The 20,986-nt window shown below is 45.3% G+C and overlaps 1 protein-coding gene across 3 annotated transcripts in view; it reads left to right on the forward strand.

The window, feature by feature from the left end:
• LOC146856190 (coagulation factor XI-like) overlaps positions 1 to 20,986 on the forward strand; it is a 211,615-nt gene that overhangs the window by 90,304 nt on the left and 100,325 nt on the right. Inside the window, exon 4 of one of the 3 annotated variants that reach the window (XM_085654242.1) lies at positions 3,298 to 3,616. The exons of the other annotated variants lie outside the window; for them this stretch is intronic. Within the exon in view, the coding sequence (XP_085510368.1) occupies positions 3,555 to 3,616 (62 nt within the window). The 5' untranslated portion in view covers positions 3,298 to 3,554. The remainder of the gene's footprint in view (positions 1 to 3,297; positions 3,617 to 20,986) is intronic. 3 annotated transcript variants of the gene reach the window in all.

The following is a 20,986-nucleotide window of genomic DNA, read 5'->3' on the forward strand; positions in this document are numbered from 1 at the left end:
CATTTTCACAGCATTGGGTCTAACGTGTGCCCATGGGAAAAAAAGGGACAGTGGGGAGCAGAAGTGACATTTACCCACAACCTTCACACTCCTATACCCTTCTTGGTGTAAATATAATTATTAACTTGTGGTGTCTATTGTCATGTATTTATATTTTAACATCATCATTCATTAATGAAAAGAAAAGGTTTTTGGAGGGATACATAACTTTTCTTGTTCCTTTTACTTTCTTGCCTGAGGAAGAAAAATTGTCCTGGGATTTACATCACTTACTATACACTCCATGTGTTCATGTGGTTTATGATTCTATGCCTAAAGTTGACATAAAAAGTTTTTGGGGAGGTATACTATACTTGTAACTATGGTATGTCATCGTTCAGGCCATTAATATGGGTCTTCATTCGATATACCCATCTCTGTTATCTTTCAAATAGTACTTTGCTCATATTGATTCCTAGTCTGTGTTTTTGAACCTCCAGTATAGTCCACTGTAGTTCTGTATCTGTGTGGTGTAAGTTCAAGTCGTGTTTCGTTAAGCACATAGATGTCTTTTTGCATCTAATGGTGCTGCGATGTTCATTGATTCTTAAACTAATCTTAGGTGTTGTAATACCAATATACTTTTTGTCACATGGACAAGTGATCATATAGATCACATTATCTGTATTGCAATTAGTATGGTGTTTTAATACCCAGGGCGATCTATCACAATGTCCACCTCTTTCTGTTGTTTCGTCTATGGGCATACAGAGCAATTGCTGCATAGGAAATGTCCCGTAACGGGTGGCAAATCCCAAAGTGTTCTGGGTTTTGTGTCTGTATTCGTCTCGTTAGGAATACATGTGTGTACCAGTCTGTCCCTTAAGCTCATACTTTGTTTGAATGAGAAGAGTGGTAGCTTCCAATCAATTTCAGATTTTTTAAGTATTGCCCAGTTCTTAGAGATTATCCGCTTCACTGTGTTAGATGCTGGAGTGAAGGTAGTGACACTAGTAATCTTATTTTCTACCTCATTTGTGTAAGTTTCAAGTGAGGCTTCCCTGTTGTTATTACGGGCTCCTTTGTTTGATTTTTTAATTATGCTGGATGGGTATCTAATTGCCCTAAGCCTCTCAGTTAATATGTTTGCATGTTCTTCTAAAATAGCTATGTCCCTGCAGTTGCGTCTTATTCGCAAGAACTGTGAAAAGGGCAGGTTCTCACTTAGTGATCTCGGGTGGTGACTGTCAAATCTTAATAAACTGTTTTTGTCTGGTTTTTCATAAACTTTTATCGCTATTTTATCCCCCCCTGTAGTACTCTGGAGGTCCAGAAAGGTAACGGAAGTTCTGTCCATGGTGTGGGTGAACTGCAGAAATGGGTCCCTTGTGTTTATCCAAGAGCAACATTCTGCTGCAAGAGTTTCATCTTCTCTCCAAACTATTAGGACATCATCTATATACCTACACCACAATCTGATGTTTGAAAGGGAATCAGCCCAGGCATTTTTCCCACCTGGTACACGTAAAATATAGAATTTGTACTCCTGAAGTCATGCCAAAAGCCTTACCAACCTTGCAGATGCTTTACCTGAACCATTTCCATTCACTAAGTGATTTGTGTACAGGTTAAAAGGTGTGCCCCAAAGAAAACTTTTACAATTCTCTATTGCCCATGAGCACTCCAATGTCTCTCTTTCAATAGTACTGTATGCCCTTTCGGATTTTAACAAAAGGGGAGAGGCAAATGCAATGGCACATTCGATACCTTGCAGATTCCGGAAAAGAACAGCACCTAAACATATTTGACTAGCATCAACCATTAAAGTACACTCACAACCAGACTTGTATGACAGAAGTACTAGAGCCTGAACAATCAGTTGTTTGATGGATTCAAAAGCTTGTGCTACTGAATTATCTCAGGCAAATTTTCCCCCTTTTTTAAAACCTTACGGAGAGGTTGTACCAACGAAAGCATACCCTTGAATGAATCGCCAGTAGTATTCACTCATACCAAGGAATGATTTTAGTTTTTCCTTGTCCTTAGGGGTGGTGCCTCTGAGATAGCTTTAACTAGAGAAAATGTTGGTTCTACGCCAATATTAAAAACATGATGACCCAAGTAATTGGGTTCTTGAGCCAAGAAACAACATTTATCATACTTCAACGTGATCAAATGTTTCTTGAAAAAATCCAGAACGCTAAACAGAGTATCTTTGTATTCCTTGATGGACCTTCCAAAAATAAGCACATCATCTTGATAGGCTTGGGCACCAATGATATCCAGCAATATGGTGTTCATGAGCTTTTGGAAAACACTCCCTGCAGATACCAACCCAAAAGGGAGCCTAAGAAATTTGTAGGCCCCAAATGGGGTCACAAAGGTGGTTAAGTCTTTCGATTCCGCAGTGAGTGGTACCTGGTGATAAGCTGAACACAAGTCCAGAAGAGAAAAAAACCTTGCCTCTGATAAATTGGCTAAAAATTCTTGAATTTTAATAAGGAGATGACAGTCTATCAGTATAATGTTGTTAAGTGCTCAAGTCCGCACAAGGATGGATATCGTCATCTTTTTTTCGTACTATAACGATGGGGCTCACCCATTCAGAGTAGTCTGTGGGAGTAATTACAGCCTGTGAAACTAATTTGTCCAACAGCTCCTGCAGCTCACTTTCAAGAAACAATGAAAGCAATAGACCTCCCCTGCAATGTTGTCAAAAGTCGGGGTTATGTGTCATTCCCTTCTTAGGTCGAGCCTATAGCGGAAGCGCGCATGCGCTGCTCGCTTTGCGAGGCATGCAGTAATTCAGAATGGAGTGGAAGCTCCGTGGAAGCTCCACCCACTCTCCGCCCATGTTTTTAATTGGCTTGTGTCATTTTCTTTTGTAAATGCTGCCGTCTGATTGATTATGAGGCTTGTTAGTCCCTCCTTATTTTGGCCATGTCGTTATTTGTATCCTCCCATGGCTACTGGCCCAATTACTTTGAGTGTTACGCAGTCCGCGTTATTTAGAATGTGAGCGCTATTTTCTTTAATGACGTTCTCCTACTCCCCTATACCTCCCCTTGTCCGTGCCTTCTCACCTCTCCCCCTGCCGGCACTCCCATTGTCAGTGTATTCCCCCCTCCCTCCCGTTGTCCGTGATGCAATGCAAATACTTGTTGGATTTGCCACTGCTTGTTAACTTTATCAGACTTCATTAACTAGCCTTTGGTCTTTCTCTGTCTGTCTGCATCACGCATTCTCTCGCAGTGTTGTCTGTTTTCCATTTTGATGGCATGCCTTCCACTTGTTGTTGTCCGTCTTTTCTGTCCATAGGCTTTCCACTGTCTCTCCCTGTTCCGCTCCTGGTCTTCGGCTCTCTTTCTGGCAGGAAGTGGTGTTGGCTCGATCTACCCTTGCGCCTTCTCTTTCCTTGGATGGATCCCTTTGTGGCATACACAGGCAGAAGGCCACTGCTTCCAGGATAGAGGAGAGAGCGGCTTTCCGGGCAGTGCCTAACCGGGGAACAGCAGCTCCAGAGCCTGGAGGACGGCAGAAATTTAGCGTGCCTGGCATCCTACACTACATCCAGCATGAATGGGCACACTTTGAGGCTGAGAAATGCCGCTAGGAGACGGAACGGGCAGAGTTGCAGGTAAGTGTGTGGCAGGTATAGCTTGGGGGACGGGTGGTTGACTTGAAAGCTCCCCTGTAAACTATAATTCTGGGTACGATGGGTTGGGAGGAGGATCGCCGTTTTCCCAATGCAAGGTATGTGTTGGTGGATGTTGGCCGGCTGTAGAGCCGGGTTAGAGCAGCCGGCACCTCCCACAGTTATATGTAGCCAATGTGTTACTATAGCAAGTTGGCATGGAGATTTGAAGGCCATTGGGGATTGCTTTACATAGTCCTTACGTTCACACCTTAAAGTATGGAAGAGAGGGAATAGGATCTCATCCATCCAAATAGAAGTAGTGGCCCCCTCAACCCGCCCCTCATAGTGAAACGGGGTTGACAGCACCCACTCCATCCACTCTCTCATTGCTTGTGTAGGGTTTTGCACAGCAGCAGGCATACCCATCGCCGTCATTAAATATAGTGGTTGTCGTTACCAGGGATCAGAGCCTTATACCTCCTCCACTGTCAGAAAGTGAAGAGGCTGATGCGCTTTAGCATTGATGGATCGCTGTCTGCGCATCCAAAGTAAGCTATAGGAGTGGAGTGGTACTTATATATAGTATTGATTCAAATTTATACAAAGCCTTGAAGACCTTAGACGCTTCTGAAGTGACATTTTTGTGATAATAAAAACTGAAATCCATTAATAGTTACAGTAGTAGCAAGTACAAAACATTCATTTATAGTGCTGATTGCCACAGATTTGCTGTTTCAATGTGCTGCAACTAACACGTTGTTCTTATCCAATTTAATGTTACACCGACTATCGACTTCAGTAAGATGTAAGGCTGAGTCGGCCCAGTCTTCATTTTAGTGTCTTCTCTCTCTAATCAGTTCACAGAGGCCCAGAGGGGGAAATAGTGCACACTATAAATGCCAAGTCACACAACAATAAGAGTGAATCAGTTAAAGAAAATGACCATTGTCACCGGGGCACCTTGCTCACAGCACAAACCCCCTGTACACATTAATGGCCAGAGCACTACTCATTTTATTTTCTAATACTTATATTGGCCATATCGGAGCTAGTCATTGCTAGCCCAGACGAAAGTAACACCACAGCACCATATATAACAACATTTAGTTAAATTCATGCTGCGTGCACTTTCCACGATTTTTGTTTTTCTGAGACGTGCTTTCGCAGCACAAGTCCAATCAACAAGGATGCTAGGTGTGTTGAGAGAGCACAACTCATAAATATTAAAATCTTCATAATGCTAATAACAGTTTGTTTTCACATTATGCCTGTTATTTATGAAGGTTCTTGGCTAAGCGATACCATGTGACCTTACTGCCTTCTCAGAGCCCTATGTCATCATTCCGTAGTGCAGAGCAAGAGGGTAAACAAACATTTGCAATGCAATAGGTCTCGCATTTATGAGACTTTGAGCAACTGGCATTGTAAATGACAATGGTGTTTATTTATGTGGTGTTTTTAAACGGATAAATAAATGCATTGTCATGGTTTATGGTTGTGTTGGAGAGCCTGATGTCGACACATATTCTTACTTCTCCCTGCTGGTTTGGTTTGTGGGAAACCGCGAGGGGTGAGACCTAGGCCTTGGTCCCTCTACTCTCTCAAGGATGTCTGCTGCCTCTAGCTTCTGTAATTCTGCCTCCACTTTTGTTCGAAGGTGAAATGCCACCCAGTGGTTGTGCAAGGCTACGGGCTATGCAGACTGGTCCATGTGCAAGTAGACTGCTCAGTCTTTTAGGCAGCCAAGGCCTTGTAAGATGTTTTCAAAATTGCTAAGGAGAGAGTATACTGTGCTTGCATGGATCTCAATGGCAAATTGGACTAGCTGCGGGTGCTCGGCTGTATGGCAGCTGATCATGTCAGACCCACTCTTGCTAACCTCGTAGACTGCCCGTGGTGCCTGATTGTGTTGTTGAAGATGCTGGTAAGGTGGAGGCATGCACTTGTGTCGAAGGCATACACCCTGGTGGTGGTGGGGCAAAGTGTCAGTTGAGAGGGCATCTTTTGGTGTAGTGCTAAGGGTAGTATGTTGATTGATGACCCTGTGTCCACAAGGGCCATCACTGGCTGTCCTTCTATTGGACCTGGCAGCGAGGGACCAGGTGTACGTGGTGAGCTCAGTTCTGGGTCAGTTCAACTGCATGTATGACGTGAAGGGTTCCCTCTGAGGCATTGTCATCCATGTCTTCATCGTTCCTGAACACTAACTTTGTTTCTACGTGGTTAGTTGCTTTCTTCTTGGACCCTTTTGGCAGGAGTTTTGAGCTGTAAACCTTGTTGTAATGGTTCATCTTACCCCTCACAGAGCATTTCTTTCCTTTTGCTGGGCAAGCTCCAGAGTGTGGGATGGCACCTCAGCAACATCTGGATGCCCTGTTGGTCTGTGACCTCTTTGGGCAGTATTGTTTGCTGTGAGGCGATGTGGCCCCAGCAACCTGGTTGACGGGCTCTGTCTTGATGGTGCATTGGAGGTGGCCTCCACGTGGGCTACCTCTGACTTTGACAGCTCTTTCGACCGGCCCAAGATGAGGATATTTGCATCATCATAAAGGGAACTTGTGTATGTACTCTCATAGTTTGGCAGAGGAACAGCCCCAAATGAACCAAGCCCGAATCTCATCTTGCTCATCTGGTAGAGTGCAAGTGCTTGCAAGTTCCCGGAGTGTGGCATAGAATTCATCCACAGATTCATCTGGCATTTGGCAGGTTTGGTGAAGCACCAAATACTCATAATCCGGGTTGGCTAGGAGCTCAAAATGGGCTATGAAGGCTGCTTTGAGCATGGCATAAGTATTAGGTGTGCCAGCTTCGCGTACATTTGTGGGCAGTTAGTGTATGGTAGTGACACCTAGAAGGAGCATAGGCCGATGCCTATCCTCTTCCATCCACACTGCCACGAAGTACATTTCAAAGCACTCAATCCAGGTTGCCCACTTTGTGGCTTGAGAAGAGTGGGCTCCGGAGACATTGAAGGGTTCTCTTGTTGGTATTCATGCCATTGGTGTGCCTCCCAGAGGGCATGAACAAGAGTCTGGTGGGAAGGACCGCTAGGAGGATGCTCGTACCTGAGGTGAGTGATTGGAGAAGGCCTTGTTGCAGCAACATCATTCACACCCTTGTGCACCGGGGAGAGGGAGCGCGGAGACATGGAGGAAACACCTTGTGGTAACCAGAGTCTATTGCAGGAGCGATTTGCCCATGGCCCACTGATGGACGTGGCTGTGGAAGGCGGGAAAAAGTTGGCCGCCAGGAGCTACTTGAGGAAGCACAAGTGAGCAGCGAGAGGAGGTGGGTCGACACCACATTGGCGCAGCCCAGAAGTAGGCCTCACCTCTGGAATTGTCCTTATCTGGAGTTAGCATGGAGAAGGAGGAACTCTTGAAGTGTCTCTATGCCAAGAAGGGCGCACAACATGCAGCTCCTGGGAGGTGGTGGCAAACATTTTGCTCACTGAGCACTGGATGCATGAGGCGCAGGCAGCAGCTATGTGGCTGAGGAGGCCTCCCTCTGTCTCGGCTGTCAGTAGATGTGTGAAGGACATGCTCTCACAGGCAGGACCAGTTGCAGGGCCAAGGGGTGGCATGATGCAGCAAAACCTTCCTCGTCGACAGTTGTTGTTTTTCCAGGAGCCCAGGTTGCTAGGCTGGCCCAAGGCACTGCTCGTGGCGTAGAGGCCCTGTACAATAAATAGCCTACACACTGGTATTCGCCCAGCGCGAAAATGCCCATATGCGGCTCACCCCGTTTATGTTTTTCAGCTCGGGTCTCATGACCCTCAGAACTAACCATAATTCCCTGAGGCCAGGAGAGCTTAAATAAATATACATCCCTCGGCCTCTAACATTTCACATCCAGCCACCTCAATCCAGGTCTCCTCTGGCACCAGCATGTGATTCGTCGTTCTGCTCTGCAATGCCGGCCATAATGACCTGACATTAGCACATGGACACATTTACGGGGATTTTAATCTGCATTATTTTTTTAACTCCCGTGCTGTCATCATTAACATTTTCTTCTTCTTGTCCTTGCCAGACCACATTCGGCTTGAGGCCAACTATCTTTCTTTCCGCAAGCTCCGGAAGACTCTGCTGTTCCCTTGAATCCTCGGTTTTGTTTTGGTTGATGACTCTGTCTCTAGCGCTGGGAGGCCTTTGGTAGCCATGCGCTCTATAAGTGTAAATTCATTCATGACTTACAGCCTTACACGCTGAATACACACACGGAAATAGGGTCTAATTTCTCTTTCTTTCTGTTTTCAAAAATACATATAGACAGGGTCACATATTGTTTTCAATCCGAATTTCTCGGTAAAGATCAGTGCCTACGGATAACTTGGAGACCACCACACAGCAATTCACGTTCCCTGTGCTGAATAGTTTTAGTAGCCTGCTAAATTAGTGGAAATGTAGTACAGTGTGCACGCCAGGCCTTCCTGTTGAATGTGCCAAATGAAAAATAACACTTTTCAGGACTCTAGCTTTTCATCAAATACTGATTTAATATTTGTGTGCTAGACATAATGCATACTCCCTTTCACAGGATGGGAAAATACTTCTGGCCAACAAACGTTATATTTACATTTGCGAAAACTGAAGTTTCATAACGTTAAGAGCATTTAATCAAATATTGCAGGACATGAGCAAACATGGCTAGTGATTCATTGCTAAGTTATTGGTTTTTATACTATGAGAGATGCTATCTAATAGCCTAGAAATGTTCTAAATAATGATGCCTAGATCTCTTACAGGATTTTCATACACATTCGCAACCACCTTTTCATAATTCTTAAGACTTATTAACACGAGGCAAACCTTGATAGTCCCTAAATACATGCCCACCACTCTTATGCTGAACTTTTGAATACCTCTTCAGCTGCCAACCTACCCCCACCGCTTCACAATATAAAATAAAAAAAACTCAACATGTCAGTAGCCTAAATGGCCTCCATGCCCCGGCTAGGCTACCACAGCAGTGAAATGGGGTAGGGGGACTTCAACTGTGTTGCCGACTGTTCCTTTGATAGGCCTTTTCCATCAGCCTCAGCCTGAAAGATGTTTGGAGGCAGACCCACCCCAGCACTGCAAGCATTCCGATTACTCACCTGTCCATCAGTTATACAGGAGAATTAATACATTCCTACTAAGGGGCTTATTACAAGACTGGCGGTCCACGCACCACCAGACTCGCGGGGATGCGGAGGTGGCAGTCCTGCGGCCGCCATGAAAAGTGTGGTGGTGAGGAAACAAAGGGGGCCCTACAGGGTCCCCTGGTGCCTCATGCCATGTGGATGCACACAGGGGAGCACAACATGTGTGCCCCTGTGTGCATGCACACCAGTACCTTCACGGCATGGAATGCAGCAGTCCATGCCGTGTAGGTACTGACTTTAACATTCCCATTATGACACTGATTTCATAGGTACCGCCTGGGAATGCCAAAGATCTGCCTGCCAGACTGGAGAAAACTTCTGATCTGGCGGGCGGTTCCTACACAGGTTTGGCAGAACGTGAGTGGGGCTTTCCTGCTCTCGCACCCCAAAACTCATAATAAAGTAAAGTGGTGGTTCATCCAGTGGTGAAGGCTGAGTGTAAAGGCATCACCATTTCAGACAATAGTCCCCCTCTTCTTAACCATCTGATGGAGCATGCCGGTCATGCATATTCCCTTTCGGTCACTACAGGTTTCTGCACTTCAAGACAAAGCATTTTGGGTAGAGAATGGGAGGTGTTAAGTTGTGATCCATGTTGCCTGTAGAGGGGAGGCTACAGGTGCGTGAGAGACACAGTTAAAGGAATTAATTCAACTTGAGGGCGCTACGTGTATCCTAGAGGTACAATGTTTTTCTCATTGTTCAGGTAAAAGTGACCATCATGCTGCACCTATGGAACGCATTTGATCTCTCAATTTCCAAACCTATAATGCAGAAAGCAAGTCGAGTGAGACAGTTCAGGGAAGATGCTGGCATGGCTGTTGAGGGCAGACTCAGCCGGAATGGTATTTTATCATGTTCCTAGTCCAAGATTAACAAGGTATTTTTACAACCCAAATTTGCCCTGTGGATCCCTGCCAGAATGTTTTTTTCCTGCCACAATAACATCCAAATCCTTAGACACCTTTTCAACAATTTGTTACGTCAACGTTTGGAGGTTCCACTCTCCTCCATTTCTTTGTTAGATATGGAAAAAGGCTTTTATAGACAGGGCTGGTAGTTCTGTGGACAGTGGTCTGAATCATGTACCTAAGACTGGAATTGCTTGGGTGGGTATCCTGACTGTACGCAGACAAGCTTGGTGAGGGATTACACAGGCAAGATATTATTGTGCCAAAGGCATGTTGAGGTAGGGGTGCTTGTTGTTGATCTCGTGCTTTACCCTGGAACCACTGGCCTGACGTCTTTAGACTGGGAGCTTTGGTAAGGGAGTAAATGTATCAGGAAGACCCAACGTTGTAACTCCAGATGCAGCTATACATCAAAAATCCCATTACCAACCTTCAAGTTAATTGGGGCATGTCATGTTTGTTACCATTAGAGGCTATAATGGGCTGTGAGGATTATGGGATATTGACTTATCTGCCTTCTTTGAGGATTTGGGGGTTTGGATCAAACCCTGTAGCCAAGGTCGGACTGGCCGTACTAGCCATCGAGAATTTCCCGGGCAGGCTGGAAGGGTGGGGGGGACTTGTTTTGTTAGTGGGGGCCAGTTTTGTAGCAATGTAGCAGTTTTAAAAACACTGCAAAGTTCCTTGTATATCCAGAAGTTTTGGGCAACAATAAAAGTGGCAAGATAACTCTGGTGATTAATGTACCTGCTGGAAAGAGATTGGAGTTTTGTCTAGTGGCAGTTTTGACTCATGTAAGGTGTCACTGAGGGGTAATATGCCTGCTACAAAGAATGTGTACCATGCATATTAAAGAAAATAGTGGGCTACTGCTTTTGTCTCAAAGATTCTTTTGTTACTGTGCAGTTCATAAATTACAGTCGTAATCTAGCACAGCGAGCTATAAACTGCCATCAAAGAAATGCATGCAAACTGCATGGTATAGATTAGAAACTGTTATGTTTTTCTCACTCTTTCATTATCCTGGTGTTGTTGAAAAAGGGTGTTTGGGTAGAAAATAATTCTTATTATTAAAGTCAGCCCTAACCACTGTGTTGTGTTCCGAATCCTGAGTTTGTGCTTCTCCAGAACAGGCACTCTTAAAAATGTCTACGGGTATGGATTACAGGTTAACCCTACAACTTGTAGTCCCCTTTACCTTATGTAACATTTTCTATACACTGATTTACACACGTATGTTTCATTGTCTCTGTATGTGTGTGTGATGTAAAGTGCTCCGACACCCTACACTGGTATGCGAGGTGCTATAAAATACCTCCGGGAGAGGGGCTATGGAGAGATGAGAGGCTCTTTTGGAGGGTGGTAGAGAAGGAATCATTGAAGAACCCTAACAAAGATTGTCATATCCTGTTGCACAGTAAGGTCATCATTTACTATGCTTTGAAAATTAATACAATTGAATATATAATGACAAAAGTGTTGTAGAATGCACCATTTCCCACAAAATTGTATTGGGGGAGAACCCCTCCAATGTCCCCTTTTGTAGTGATCAGGTTTGCTCCCTGGACTCCCTACGCACCATACGGAAGCAGGTCAGACAACATTTGCCAGGGCTGGGTTGGGCTCTGTGTGAGGGATATAGGGGCCAAATTGAGATATACTCCAGATGCATCAGTAACCCCTGTCTCCTTCCATCACTACCCTCTGCATGGGGAAACGAAGGACTGCTCCCTTAAAGCCCACATCTGGTACCACCATAGATAATTATTTACAGCGGGTTGTGGGAGAAATTAATAAAGGAATTGAAACTGCAGAACGACGTGTATCTTTGTTATCTCCCTCAGGAACGTAGGGCCTCTTTTGCACCTTGCACCAGCGTCAAATGTCCTTGCGCCACCATGGATGCTCGGTATTTACAATACAGTGCTCCATGGCACAAAGATCAACGGATGGGTCAGAAATTCTGATGCATCTGTTGGCACAAAAGTGACGCATTGCTGGAGTTGCTCATGAAAGTGACGCAACTCTTAAACTGCGCCACAACATTTAGGTGAGTCCCATTCAAAAATCCCTGCATTATTCCTCACGCCTGGTCTTAGCAGACGTAGGGATTTTGATGCAGTGAAGGTGGCGAGTGACACAGTGAAATGTAGTAAATTTCACTGCGTCAATTCTACATGGCTTTTTGCGTGGGTTCGCCCACCATGCATACATTATACCTGATGCCGGTATAATGTGGGGCAGGGCTTTACAAGGTGACGGATCGCCCTAAATTCATCATGTTGTAAATGGGCCGCAATGTGGTGCATTGTTTACGTCGTCGTTGCGTCACAAAAAGTGACGCAACGGCAGCACACAAGTTTAGCAAGGGGCTTGTAAATCTGCCCCTGAATCTATATTGGCCCACTCCGTGCTAACCATGGCCAACACAGGCTCTCTTCTGCTGCCACGAGTCATAACTCCAAGGATTTCAGATACTGCAATTGGCCAGTTAGACACTGTCTGAACTGGTGTAGCTGACCCTGTGGATAACTTGGACAACTTGGAGGTGGCGTGAATTTCTATGGGGAAAAATATCTCAAAAGTAATGGAGGAAAGAGAAAGAGGGTAGAAGAGGTGGACAAATCAAAGACAATGCCCTGGCCCCTCAACTCCTCTGTTCTAGCCCAGTAGTAAATCTAAAGAACTTGTGCCTGACATGGGTGAAGAGACACACAAGGAGGTGGCTACATGTGTCACAAGCTTGTTGGGGAAAATTCTGGCCCGTTTAGAGAAAGTGAAAGGAGCGCTGACGAATTAAACAAGCATTGGCATAGCCAATAGGTCTCGCCTTTGGGATCTTATAAGTGTTTAGTCATCCAGTACAATATCCTTTGTGCAACAACATCAACCGTTGCATGGCTAAACACTTATAAGGTCCCAAAGGCGAGACCTATTGGCAATGCCAATGCTTGTTTCTAAAGGGCCCAGTGATGTGGAGTTTTTGGCAAACAACTGTGCTGCAAGGCTGGATGTGTCCCCAACCTTGTGGGCTCCTGGAGCAGCGGAATAGACAGCCTTAATGCAGCACCAGGCTCAAAGTCACGGCCCACTGCACTTCAATATGGCTGTCTTTTACTACCAAAACGGGGAACAAGAGGGCAATTTACTTTTCGTGTATTAATGCCCATGGACCCCTCTAATGCAACTGCCAGTGCAGTAGCGAGACACAACATGGTTGGATTGGACGTGTCTGTACAGTCACTCTACAAAAAACAAAAAACATTTGCAATGCAATAAGTCTCGCATTGTAGAAATTTTGACCTATGGGTATTGTAAATGACAATGCCTTTTATTATTGCAGGATTTTTAAACACATAAATAAAAGGCATTGTCATTTACAGTGCCAATAGCTCAAAATCTTGCAATTACGAGACGTATTACGTTGCAAATGCTTGTTCTTGTCAGAAAACGGTTAATCTTCACAGCCATTTGAAAGTAAAGTTATGGCACAGGCTCGCTTCGCACTGGAATGAATACCTATAACTTTTACTAACACATTACGACTGCAGTTAGACCCACAGACAGGAGTCACTATTAACTATAAACCACTGTGCGACAATTACGCATAAAATGATTATACAATGAACGGGTTTACACTAAACAAAAAGCAGTTTGAAAGAGATGAAAATGCTACATTCTTTGCAAAGAGTCTAATCCCAAGCGTAGGTTTAGCAAATCAATTTAGTAGTTGGGAAGTAGTCAAATTAACAGGATAACTACTCGTAAGATATAACTGCTCCAATCAAGGCTAAATGACAAAATATTTTTAATAAAACATTATTTTCTTACACAGTAGTAGAAACCCACACATTACATACTTAACACAGCTGTAGGAGGCCCGCAGTGACCGATTCAACAATGCCTTTATGATTCAACAATTCTTCACTGTTGGGCTTTCATGGGGTTGCACCCCCTTTGAATAACATGTTAGTACAGCCCCGCGTGACGCAGATGAACTATTTATGCTGAGCGTACCGTGCGGCTTGGCGCTTTGTGGTGTTCGATGTCAGGAGGGGGGAGGGTGTGATCTAAGGGGGCGGATGTCATGTCTCGGTGTTTAATGATCCTTAGAGTGCGGAAAGGCAGCGGGAGGATGCACCCACAGTATTTTTTTCACCCCCTTGGACTAGGAATGCAAGCACCATTGTGCATCACCTCGCACGGTCACTGAGTTCCTGGTAGTAGGGGAATTCCATACACTCTTTTGACACAAATAAAACTGTCAGTTAAGTGACAGAGATCAAATAGTCAGACGCTCTTGTTTGAAAAGAATAGCTCGGGCACAGTCATCTACAAAAGAGATTTGTTGGGGTCTAGGAAGGAAGTTCCAGGAGCAGACACTAGCCAATAGTATCATTTTTACCACCAAACACTTTGGTAACTAAACCGTACTTACTGTTCTTGTGTTTTCCGAGCTTGCTTCATTAAAGCTTCTAAAAGCTTTAATTTAGACATTGTACAACACCGCTTGTGTTTTTGGATGCTTGTATAATTACAGCTTCTAAAAGCTTTCATTTAGACATTGTACTTTACTGATTTCAAAACACAGGACCCCAAATACCGAATGGCTATTTAGAACATGAGTATGCCGTGGAGCGAGTCATATTTACTAGTAAATAAACAAACAAGCAATGGCCGCGTGAAGAGCTGACGAGGAGGGAGTGGGAGGGGGTAGGAGAGGGGGGCGCAAAAGTGAAAGGAAAATGAAGAGCTGACGAAGAGCTGACGAGGAGGGAGTGGGAGGGAGTAGGGGAGGGGCGCACAAAAGTGAAAGGAAAATGAAGAGCTGACGAGGAGGGAGAGGGAGGGAGTAGGGGAGGGGAATGACGCGCGCACTGTAAGGCTTAATGAGCCATTACAGCAAGCCAGATGGCAGCTCTGCACGTCGCGCCCTTGTGCGCTTAATAGCAAGCTGGTGGCCGGCATGGATAGCACTTTTAAAACCAGCTACTAAATTTCTCACCAGAGCAGCGCATGCGCTGGCTCTACCTTGACCTAAAAAATGTCTTCGTTGATTGTCATCCAGTAGCAATGCCAGCAAAGAGCTCTAGAGGACAGGGAAGAACTGTTAGCACTGCTGCCACCTCTATGGTCCCATATTCTATTCAGTCGGACCAGGTCAGGACTGATAATCAAATGATATCTCCAGACACCGTAGGTCGTCCAGGCACCCCGTCAAGAAGAGTCACACAGCAAAGGAGGAAGTCGGGCCTAGGGTGACCAGAATGTTGAAGCCAAAAACCGGAACATTTCACAAAAATAGAAGGACTACAATTCTACTTCAAGCGAGCACACAGAATGACAGAGCTCTTCAGCAGAGAATTACAGAACAGGCAGTTAAAACATACATAATGCAATTTTTAAACCCAGCAGATTGCCAATTAATTAAATTGCTTTCTTGAAACAAATGCTAAGAATCCCTGCTTTGTAAAACATAAAAAAAAAACTCCTGCCGTTTCCAGTAGACTCGCCTTAAAAACCGGGACATGAGCTATATTTCTGGAAGTCTGCCGGAACAGCTGGTGAAAAACCGGACCGTCCTGGCAAATCCAGGACGCCTGGTCACCCTTGGAAGTCTGCTAATCCCGGGCAGGATGGGAGGTAAATTAGTAACGTGACTATAATGCAACCATTATTTACCCCCTGCCTGCTGTCCGTATGCAGCAATTATGACCGAGGCCCCCTTCCATCCCTAGGCGAGTTTGAGTCTAGAAACCAACTAAGAAATAAGGCTCTGCTTTTGTTACAATCCAAGTTTATATTTTTCTGATAGTGAGAGTCGATTTAATAATTATGATAAGAAGAGTCTGCAGGATTGGGCCAACTAGGAAAACTTTCAAGGGGGACAGTATCATTATAAATGTTAAACATCCTAGGATAGAGGCGAGATCTTGTTTAAATCCTAAGTACATAGTATTAATGCTGAAAGCATTGCTTTTCTCTCTCTGGGGTATTCTTATCATAACTTGCACCCATCTTGTAGGGTGTCAGTTCCCACTCCACCCACTCAATCCCGGTTATACGTCTGTCAACTCACTGTCACTACATTTGACAGATTAATGGCATTAAGCGAATTATAGGAAATAGATTGACATAACATCAATGGGTCTCTATCTGACTGGGATGAACAGGGTGATCAATTTATGGCCCTCAATGCACCAACAGTGGGCAAATTGATAGGTCTGTTGTACCCTTCTGTAGTTACACTATCCTGCCAGTGATCCAGTGGCACTAGGTAGTGCTAGTCAAACTGTTGTACCCACCCAGCAGAACCAGAGAAACATAAACGGGTATGCATTTTTACTTCATGGAATATATTTGGTTTTTAAAAATAAGCTAGATCCTCCCAAATGGGTCCAAATTAGTTGCACGTCCCATGGAATTTGTTAACAGGAAACATGGGATGTAACTCCTTCCCATGTGGAAGGATTTTCTACTATTTTCATGCCTGCAGTTCCTTTATTGTCGGACCGACCCAAGGGTGGACTCCAAATTCCCATTTCCAACCTGTTACCCATCGCTGCCAGGAGAGTCTTTGCTGCCTCACCTTGCTATTAGTTTGTGTGGCTGTCTTACACAGGAAGATCTGACATGATTCAAATGAATTTCTATGATAATATTTTTGACTCTGCGCATAGCACAGTCAATACTACTTTAAAGGCAGATTAAATATGTTTCTCCTAGTAGAGAGATGGGAGCACACTGCTTCACCTCCCAGCACAGTTCGCCCCTAAGCATCCTGGTAAATACAGTTCAGTTTAAATGCTTACTTGAATTTTTGTTTGTGTTTCACCAAAGTTGTTGCAGGTTAGTGCTGTTAATCTCTAGACACGTGTTTATGGATATTATCCTTCAACAGTAGAGATAAAATCGAAATTCGCTACCACAATCCTCTCAGGTCTCTGTACCTCTCCCTGGCACACAGGTGCCTCTCCAAGAGCTCAACAGCTCAGTGACTCAAGGGAGCCGTTTTAAACAGAAGGGGGATGGGAGCACACTGCTTCACCTCCCAGCACAGCATCCTGGTAAATGCAGTTCAGTTTAAATGCTTACTTGAATTTTTGTTGAAGTGTTTCCCCAAAGTTGGTGCAGGTTAGTGCTGTTAATCTCTAGACACGAGTTTATGGATATTATCCTTCATCATTAGAGATAAAAACGAAATTCATCTGAGGTTGCTGAGAAAGCTGCCACAATCCTCATATGTCCCCAGATTGTTTTATTTTATAGGCTGGGGGCTTTAATATACAGAAGTGTACCCTTGCAGCCACATTGGTGTGTGGTATAACTGCCCCAAAATGCGCTGGAGCTCCCTACTTTCTAAATAATGGCTATGGATAGTCATTTAATTCCCTTATTTTTAAGTATGATATCATTATTGGAGACCAATATTGGAGTAGATAAAATCCAGGTTCCTTCTTTTATTGGTCGAGGAGCCAGTACGGCATTGATCGCTTTCTAGTTTCCTTCATATATATATATATATATATATATATATTACCTACTGGCGGTCGCCAGTAGGTAATTATAGTTAGAAAGTATTTTCCATAGGAAAAGTTTTTTTTTGATTTGCCGCCGTTTGACGAATTTTCGCGAAATTTTCAAAACGAATGGGGCGCTCCGGTCAGCTTCGGGGTGATTTGTCAAGCGGGGCCGAGAAAAAAGGGGGGTCCCAAAACGCGTTTTCTCCATGTTAATTTTGAAACAGGTTACAGCCCAAACTGCTGAACAGAATTACACCAAATGAGGCAAAAAGGTAGGTCTTGTTCCAGAAAGCGACCTTGTTTTTAAATGGTGTAAACCCGTTCAGTAGTTTCTGAGAAATTAAAAAAAGAAAAATATCGATATCTGAGCACCGAGGAGGGTTCGCGAACCCTCCCTGGCATGAGCTTCACTCTGTTTGGCTGCCAACACTCCAAACCAGGAAGTGTTGGCAGCCATCTTGTGACTGAGAAACCAAGTTACAAGAAAAAGGGTGAAAAAAAGATAAAAAAGCAAGAAAAGGGGGCAGGGTAGAAAAACCCTGACCCCCTAGGCCTATTCAGGGAGTCGAACAGGGACCCCAGGGCCAAAAAATGCATTAATAAAAAATTGGCAGAATTAGCGCTGGGTTCGCGAATCCTGCCGAGAAAATAAAAAAATAAAGAGCTTCATTTTAATGAGCCTCCGGGTGGCCCAGGTCCCTGGGCAATGCCAAAATTAAATAGCGGGGGCCCACGGGGACCGCCACCTCCACGGGGCTTCTTTAATTGGATGTGCGGGGGCTCCCAGGCCCCCCCAAGCCCCGGGGACTACCACCTCCCCGGGGCACTAATTAGTCAAAATCGGGGGTCAGTTACGGACCCCCGGGCCCGGGGACTACCACCTCCCTGGGGCTTTACAAATGGACGTAGGGGGGGCCGCGCGGCCCCCTCCTGGAGCCCTTGATGGCCCTGGGAACTGCCACCCCCCATTGCCGGCTACTGCAATGTCCCGGGGTGCCCACCCTTGGGACATTGTTGTTTGCTATGGCAGGGCGGGAGCAGGGCTCCCGCCCTGTCATAGAAAACTCTGCTTTGCTTTGTTGAAGCAAGAGCAGGAAATCCTGCTCTCGCTTCAACAAAGCAAAGCAGGATTGCTTTTGAGCAATGGGAGCGGCATGTCAGCAGCTCCCCTTGCTCAAAAGCAATGCTTGCTTCTGCAGGAGGCGGGGAGCCGGCAGGACCATGGGAGCATTGGGGCTCCCCCCACGGTCCCCAACACAAAGGGCCGGCACCGGGGGATGGGTCCCCAGGGCCAGGAGTGGCCCGGGTGGGGTGCCATGCAGCCCCCTCCTCTTTAATTAAAAAAAAAAATGGCCGGGCACCGGGGGATGGGGTCTCCGGGGCCAAAATCAGCCTGGGGAGGGGGGCTGCATGGCCCCCTCCTCAAATAAAAATGATTTTAATAATGGCCAAGCCTGGGGGGTTGGGGTCCCTGGGGCCAATAGTGGCCCAGGGAAGAGGGGCACGCGACCCCCTGCCTATAAGTATATAAAAAACAAGGAGGCCATGCCCTGGGAGATGGGGTCCCCGGGGCCGAAATCGGCCTCGGGAGGGAGGCCATGTGGCTCTCTTCCCGTTTTTTGTTTTTTAATTAGAAAAGGGGTTAGACCCGGGGGATGGGCTCCTCAGGTCCACAAAAATAGTAAAAAAAAGGGGGGGCCACACACAGCCCCACTTCTAAAAAGAAAAAAAAAAGCCGGCATTGTGCCAGAGGCCCCGCCCCCCTCCCTGCACCACTCTGCAAACATGCCCCCTGGCGCGTTCTACGTTGGGGGATTAGGTCCCCATGATTACTGAGGGTCCTTGGAGACCAACTAGTCCACCAGGTACCTCTAGTAACTGCCACATAGCTGGTTTGCAGAGAGGTGATCCAAGGCCATGCCCCTTTTTACACCACTCTGCAAACGCGCCTCTTGGCGCACTGCTGGTGGGGCGATGAGGTCCTCTTGTGTCCTGATGCCCCAAGTAGCAGTGCGCCAGGAGCTGCGTTTGCAGAGTGGTTTAAAAAGGGGGCGTGGCCTTGGACCACTCTCTTAGCAATCCAGATGTGTGACACTTACTGGAGGTACCTAGTGGGCTAGTTGGTACCCAGGGACCCTCAGGAATGAAGGGGACTTAATACCCCTACTTAGAACGCACCTGGAGGCGTGTTTGCAGAGTGGTGGGGAAAAGGGGCATGGCCTTTGTCCACCTCTAAGCAATCCCACTGTGTGCGGCTTACTGAAGGTAAGACTTAGGCTAGTTGGCCCTTAAAGGACCCCCAGCAGTGAAGGGGACTTCAATCCCCATCCAAGAGCGCACCAGAGAGCGCGTTTGCAGAGTGCTGGGCAAAGGGGGCATGGCCTGCTATGAGAACTTAGCAATCCTGCTATGTGGGACTTACTGGAGGTAATAGGAGGAGCAGTTCGCCCCCAAGGTTGTCATTGGACATTTCACTAGTACAAAACCAGAGAAATTCGGCGGTTATAGTTAGTTCAGCTAACTATAACTCGAGCCCCCACAATGCATTTAAGATGTCATCAGTGATGTCATCAGTGATGTCACTGACCATGTCATGAATGATGTAATATGTGATGTCATCAGCAGTACATTTCGGGGGCGTGAGTTATAGTGAGCTGAACTAACTATAACGGCCGAATTTCTCTGGTTTTGTCTGAGTGAAATGTCCAACTAACTATAACGACCCAGAAACCTGTGGTTTTTTTCAGTGAATTTCTAAAGTTTTTTAAATGCTAATTTCTAACTATAACGTCCCTGAAACCTATGGTTTTTTTCAGTGAATTTCAAAGGTTTTTTAAATGCTAACTTCTAACTATAACGTCCCTGAAAACTATTTATTTTTCTGTGTGTGTGTGTATATATAGATATATATATATGTATAGTAATGGTTGGAATTAATCCTTTATTTTATCTTGTTTATATTACTATTATTAATGATATTGTATAACTTCTCCGTTATATTCAACATGTGTGTACTGAATAAAGAATTTTGAATCTGACAAAAATAATGAAGTAATACTATTAGAAAATCTGCTGCGTTATCCTGAATAATTAGCATTTTTCTCACTGCATAATTTACTCAAACCTGCCACCTGATTTGGCCATGTCCTGCCACATACTTCCAGTGGCCCTGGGTATACAATAGTCAGTGGTAGGGTGTGTGATACCCGTGGAGGGGGCAGGGTGAAAGTGTCAGGGCAGAGAGGGGCCCTGCTGTTTCAACTGCATGACCTGAGGAGTGGTGGGATAGTCCTCTTCAGTGGACTCATCATCCAATGGGAGCAACCAGCCCATATTGTCTATGCATGAACAGTCTTGGAGGATTGAGTCCCATCCCTATGTATGATCCAGACTGCACAGCCCTTTCTGTGCTTTAGCTTTTGGTATGGTTCCCTCATAACTTGCCCATTTGGGTAATTCCTTTCCCCACCCTTGAAGAGTGGGTCCCATTGAGATTTCCATAAGAGGGTTATATAACAACATGCAAGAATCAAGGCTAAGTCTGCAAAACCCGAGGCAGCTAAGTTAGTTTTAGATTTGGGGAAGAAGCCCAGTAAGCATACTGTTATGGATAGAACTATATTACACCCTGTAGCAGTATTAATGTAATTTATCACAATTTCCAAATACCGGGCCAGGGACACACATCCCCACACAGCATGATTGAAACCCAACCTCTTGACGTTGAGAGCATTTTTCCTGTGTCCGTGGGGAAATAAGATAAATATGCTTATATGTTAACTTTGCA

This window comes from Triturus cristatus, chromosome 4_1, assembly GCF_964204655.1.
Source record: "Triturus cristatus chromosome 4_1, aTriCri1.1, whole genome shotgun sequence".
Taxonomy (NCBI): Eukaryota; Metazoa; Chordata; class Amphibia; order Caudata; family Salamandridae; genus Triturus; species Triturus cristatus.